Consider the following 6664-nt stretch of genomic DNA (forward strand, 5'->3'; position numbering starts at 1 on the left):
GGATTTTCATTCACTAATATACTCAAATTTTTGTATGAGTAGCTTTGATTTAACATTTTATTATGTTTTTACGTTTATTCAAACAAATAATTCAAAATTTAACTAACTTTTCAAGTTTTTTCAAGTTGATAAACAGTTTGTTTTTAAAACCAGAAATTTTACAAACTTAATTTATACACTACTTAGAGATATTGTTTGATATATTACGATACAAGTAGCATGCATTTTTTAGGTTAAAATAAGTATCAAGTCCTAACTTGTGCAACTTGACGACTAGCATTTGTATTTAAATTGTTTTTAAATTTTTTTTTATAAAAGTGTCAAAAAACATCAATAGATATTTTTTTAAAACATTTGCTTTTTTTAGCTTATGTTTTAAACATAATTATGTGTAACAACAATGTATAACATTCAATTAGTAGTTCTAAACTAATACTTTAAACATAGCAACAAAGAAAAAAGTAAAACTGATGACAACGTATTGTTTAAACAGGTATATAACGTATAGTTAACTATATGTCAGTAAAAAAGTTAAAAATTAAAAAAAAAAGATGACAAAAATAAGTGTTTAAAAGTTTTTTGAAATGAAAACTATAGTTTCTTTAGTCACAAGATTTTACATTAATTGATTGTAAAAAATTAAATGTACAAAAAACTTCCATAAATGTAATAAAAATTCAAAAACTATGATTGTCAAGATCAATTACAAGTAACGAAAGTTTAGTTATTTATATTAATGCGTTAAAACGTCATTTAAATGACGATGAATAACATAAGTTAATTTAGGAAAATAAAATAAATTCTATAAATAAAACTGTAACATTTAATTTTATATTTATTATTAAATGATTAAAGCTAAATAAAAATGTTTAACGTAAAGTATTTTGGTATCAGTATAAATTTTGGTAGTTTTTATAGATTATTTAACCACTAACGAAAAATATAAAGAATAAAAAGTTGAACTGTGCTGCTCATTAATTAAAAATTTGGTAAAATATATACTAATATCTGTAGTCAAAGTATTTACTATATAACTTTTGGCATCAACAAAAAAAAATAAATTAATACATAAAAAATATCAAGAGACAAAAAATAAAGTTATTGTTAAACTACTACCACTGTTCCACCGTTGTCAAGGTAACTCTCATTGTACGGGGGTGGTGACCGTGTTAGGGGATTATTTGGGGTGCGTTGAAATTTTAGGTTGGTCAGGTTTACTTGTGAACAACTCCTTACTGTTTGCACTGGTAATAACGTTACCTGAGAAGGAAGGCTTGATTGGTAGGAAATGCACCTTTTGGGGTTTTGTTTCCGTTTTTTGGTGTAAACTCGATACCCAATAAACACAAAGATCAAGATAAAAGTGACCACTCCAGCACCGACTGCAATTCCTAACATCATTTGGTTGCTACGGTGGCTTGAAACCTCAAGTTTGTTGATTCTCGTTTTTTCTGTTATAGTCGAGATTTTGTCTGTGTGTATACTGTTATCCGGTTGTTCAGCTTCTACAACTTTTTTACTTCCAACAGTGTAGTCCTTTGTTTTCTTGCTGTTCTTAAAGCTCTTTTCTAGACAAAGTATAGTATGATAAGATAAGTTCTTATATTGAAAACATTTGAAAATTGTCAAATTGTACAATATTTAAAAAACTTTACATCAAATACAAGTTAAACAAAATCTACTTTTCTGTTAATTAAATGTTATTTTGGTTATCTTTAAGTTTTAAAGAGTGTTTAATTGAACATATATATGCGATTATACGATTCTAAAATTTATCTAAAATTACAAAAAGTACAATTTAAATGTTTACCTTCAAAGGAATCCAGTTTTTTACTCCGAACACGAATCTGAACTTTCATGTTATTCTTCACACATGAACCACCGCTTAGTTTGTTCAGTCCTTTGTAGGTGCCATCAGATGTTGCTAAAAGTGTATTACAGTAAGTAACTTTTTATAAAATAAATTTAATTAAATAAAATCTTAAATAATAATCTATTGAAGTATTTTTACATGGTTTATGATGTAGAGCAGTCAAAAGTAAACAAAAAAAGAGGATTTAACAGATTTGTAACAATTTAATTTTCTTATTATTGTAAATCTATACAAAAGCTGTAAACCAAAAAAAAGATATCTGATTAAAAGATTTAAAGTTATTTCGGTTGTTTAAGTATTTAGTTTTTATCAGTTTTAGTGGAGCCTAAAACCATAATATGCATACTTCAGTTGTTAATAAGTTAACATATGATTTGTGACGTAGTAGAACAACTAACAAATGATATAATAGGTTTTATCAGGTTCAAATTCCAAAGCCCAGGGTGACGGCGATATTTCTTGGAAATAAAAAGTGTACTTCTTTTCACGCATGGGTGAATCACAATTTATCAATCTTCTGCTACCAGATGCATTACATGTATTGTAACTTTGTTGGTTCACCAGGTATATTTTGTAGTACCAACCGTAACGATTATTAATGTCCTTTCTCGCCATTGGACATATAATGTCAAGTTTATCTTCTAAGTCTGCATCAATTGAGTAATGTGAATTGTCGAAGCTAAAACATTTAATTTGAAATCTTCAATTGTATAGTTGTATAATTTATTGAGATATTTTAAAATATTTATGACTTTTAAGATTCTAAAATGTTATTTTAAAGCTTTATGTGCATAATTCTTTTAAATATTTTAGTGTTTAGATTCGTAAATGTATATATTATATGTTTCTAGTTAAAACAGACAAACAATTTATAGCAGTAAACCACAAAATAATATTTCGTAAAAAACAATTTTAAGTTATATTTTTTAGAAATATCAATTAAATCATTTTTATACTTATTTTAGCTAGTTTCAAAACATCAACCTTAAAGCAATAAAAAAACTTTATATGCATTGAAAAATAATAATCTCCAAATATATGTAGTATTTTCGTTCAATATCAAAAGCTGAGTATACATAATAACATTTATTTTTTAATAACATATACATGTTTTGTAACATGAACAATGTTTCAATATAACTAACACATCTATGTGACTTATTTCTAGATTATAGATTTGTAAACTGTAACACCATTGTGTATTTCAAAAAAAAAATTTAATAAACTCATCGAGATAATTTAATTAACTTATACGGTGATCATGTAACATCAGTAATTTGAATTACTTAGCTTTATTTTCGTTCCGAAATGATGACCATATGCACTTCAAACGAAATGTATATATTTTATTCTTAATCGTAATAAAATTCAGCTTGTAATACATTTAATTTTAGCATGTACACTGTAACTTAAGTTGTAAAAGAAAAATCATTCAAAACTTTATTAAGTACATGTGTGTAAATTGACATAAAAGATTTAGTACAAAATTAATTGTAAATTTACCTTTAGTTATGTTTTATGACTTTTCCAATTTCTATTAGTTTTCATTAGTATAATTTGCTTTTTTGTATAATTAAATTAATATAATCACTATTACTTCAAGAATCAATTTTAACAGAAACATAGTAATATAACAAAGTAAATTTTTAAAAATTGTAAAACGAAAGATTCAAAAAAAGTTTAGTTTTACGTCTTGTAGTGAAATACCTTATCTTTAAAAGCTAATTTTGGCAAAAAAAAATATGAATAGTTTGTTTAAATAGTTTTCTTTCTTTAAGATGGTTTCTTATCTATAAAGTGTAAACAGTATTTATAATGAGCTACTTTATTTTGACAGGCCTTCAATAACTTCTTCTAAAAGGAAACTGTCAACTTGTTTGCATTATGTTTTAACTGTTAAAATTTTTAAAATATTTAAACGTCGCTATCTCCTTTTTAAAGCTTTACACTTTAAGCACTTATAAATAAGTTTAGGCTGGGTACGCCTAAAATTAAAGATACATAAAAACAATAAAAATAAAAAAGTTTTTAATGACAACACTAGATATATTCTAAGATTCAGATTAAACAAATTTTAAAAAAAATTTGTTTTTGTAGAAACTTTGCAAAAAAAACTTTATAGTGTCTTTAAATTTGTGTTTAATTTTTTTTTTGTTTCCAGTAACTTTACCATTGTAATAGCTAACAATATAAAAAAATTAGAAGAATAAAAAAAATATTTGTCAATTCTAATGTTTAAATATACATTGTAGCTAAAGCAAAACTAATAAAGCTTACAAAGCTAAAAGAAGCAAGCTTAGGTCAAAATAAAAAACGTTGCCAAGTTTCATGTTTGCAAATCAACGCGGGTTCTAAGTGTCAAATATGATTGATGATGGTTGCAACAAATTTTATCAAGTTTACCGGTTAAACAGGGGCAACCACTTAACGCAATTTTAAAATTAAATAAAAAATTAATAAAGTTTTGACAGCTTGTTTTTATACTTTAATTGTTTTGAAACTAGCTTGATATTTTTTAAAAACATAATCTTTGGTAGTCAAAATTACTTTAATTGTTTAAGTACTTGTTGTCAAAATAGTTTTATTTTAGTTTTAATTTCAAAGTTTCATATAACAACTGAACTGACTACTGTAATAAGTTTTTAACATAATTGTTAAACCTTCTTTGCATTTAGTTGTTTATATAATCTAAAAGTAAGTTTTGAATTTTTTAAATTTTGAATAGTTTAGTTGTTAACATAGTAGTTTTACATAAAAAGTATAAATTTTTATACATACTAAAAGTAATCATTAAAATAAAATTTTTCCTGAAAAAACACTTAAAACTTATTAAAATTTCACGTTATATCATATACTAATCAAAACGATATTTTAAATATTTTTTTGATTGAGATTAAGTTTTTATAAAAAAAAAACTAGTGTAAATTTTAAAAAAGAACAAACACAAATACAGTTTATTAAATTATTTGTTTAACTCAATGTACTATAACTATGTTCTTTTTAAGTAATCGTTAAAACTAAAATAGTAATGCATAAATGTAATACCAAATGTAGTATAACTGACTAAAAAAATTAAAAACTTACCGCGTATTAGTAGTGTTCCAGTATATGGACTCCAACAATTTTCCTTTGACAACAAACTTTCTTTCAAACAATGAAAACAACAAGGTCAAAAAAATTTGACAGAGTATAAACCTCATTCTGTACTAGATATTTCTTCATTAAGCATCGTAAATACTTCTTTTCGGTAATTATTTTTTTTTATAAATATTCTGTCTTAGAAACTAAAAATTACAATAATTGCTTTGGTTGTAAAATTGTAAGTTTCCTTTTGTACTTTGTGAAAAATATTTTAAAATTTGTTTAAAACATTTATTAAGTTTCTCATTAAATTACTGTTTAATTTTGCAACCTAGAAAAATGTTTAAAAACTTAAGAAATATTTAAATTGTAACTCAAACCCTAAAATATCTAAAAAATATTGAACAACTATACTGTCTTTTTATCTAAAAGGACGGTATTGTACTAACTACTACTAGTGCATACTTTAGTATGAAATTTAAATTTGAACTTGCGAAAAAATATAAGAAGAGAATGATCTAAAAAAAAGGTCTCTCATTTTACTTATCAGAAAAAGACAGCCGTAGTCAAGATATATTTACAAAACGTAAGAAAATTTTGTATAAAACAAAAAAAAAATGTTTGTTTTCAAACTTAAATAGTAGACAGGGATACAAATAGTTTTCTTTATCTACCTTTCTTAATCATTTATTTAAATAAAAAACTTAATGTTTGTATTTTCACTTAAAATTGTAAATAAAAACGTTTCAAAGTTAATACCACTACTAAGATTATATTTTTAAGTTAATCAAGGCGTATACTTACTTTAAAACTAATAAATACAACACTTTCTATTGATTAAAAAATAAAATTTAACAGCATGTTAAAAGTAAATTAAACATGCTATTTAATTTAATAGTTATTTAAACTAAAAAGTTAGTTTACAAACTGTTATAATCAACTACTTGTTAAATAAAAAAAAAAATAGTTTGATATTTGAGAAACGACATATAATAAATAAAGGTAGCATACTTAAAAACATATCAGATAATGAAATTTTAAAACTTATCAAACTTAAATACTTATAGTTTTCTAATGAGTTTTAAATTGTTTAATAAAATTTGTATAACCTAAACTTTTTACTTTTCTTTATATCAGTAACAATTTAGTTATTAAGAATATTTCCTAGAACTCTGCTGTTATTATATTATTTAGTTTAAGTGTTTAAGTAATTGGTTTATTAACTTTTAAAAATTAATGAATTATCAATAATTTATCTACGTGTTTAAACTTCTAAAACTAACTAACTATTTAACTTGTATAATGTAAACTTGTTTATGGGAAAATGTTACGTTAAATTACGTAATTAACCTCACTGTAAACATTGTAATCGAATCCAATTTAACCTATTTAAAAACGTAAACCGAATTATTGGTCTGAAATAGGAAATGTAAACTTTTACTTTTAATATATTTTACATTCAAATTTCACTTTTATTTTGCACAACTTTTTAATTTTGGTAAATTCTTGACAGTTTTTTAATTAAAGTTGTTGATCAAAAGCAATAAATGAAAGTTTGTCGTTTGTTGACTTTTTAATTCGTGTTTTCAATCAAAGCATTCTTTATTGTTTTTTGTTATTAAACAGTTTTTTTTATAAACCCTTCTTTTAAACGTTTGCTTTTGTGAATATATAGCTTATAATTATATCTTATAATACGAGATAACTTAT

The 6664-nt window shown here is 23.6% G+C and overlaps 1 protein-coding gene across 1 annotated transcript; it reads right to left on the bottom strand.

Moving 5' to 3' along the window:
* Positions 1 to 970: 970 nt before the first annotated feature.
* LOC145834916 (ephrin-B2a-like) lies at positions 971 to 5108 on the bottom strand. Its single transcript, XM_082942447.1, has 4 exons — positions 4958 to 5108; positions 2272 to 2552; positions 1811 to 1924; positions 971 to 1568 (listed from the first exon to the last, which is right to left on the bottom strand). Exons 1-4 carry the CDS (start codon positions 5071 to 5073, stop codon positions 1105 to 1107), a joined length of 975 nt encoding a protein of 324 aa, XP_082798573.1. The 5' UTR covers positions 5074 to 5108; the 3' UTR covers positions 971 to 1104.
* Between the last annotated feature and the right edge of the window lie 1556 nt (positions 5109 to 6664).

The sequence above is a fragment of the Thalia democratica genome, chromosome 4 (genome assembly GCF_965202585.1).
Source record: "Thalia democratica chromosome 4, ktThaDemo2.hap1.1, whole genome shotgun sequence".
Classification (NCBI taxonomy): Eukaryota; Metazoa; Chordata; class Thaliacea; order Salpida; family Salpidae; genus Thalia; species Thalia democratica.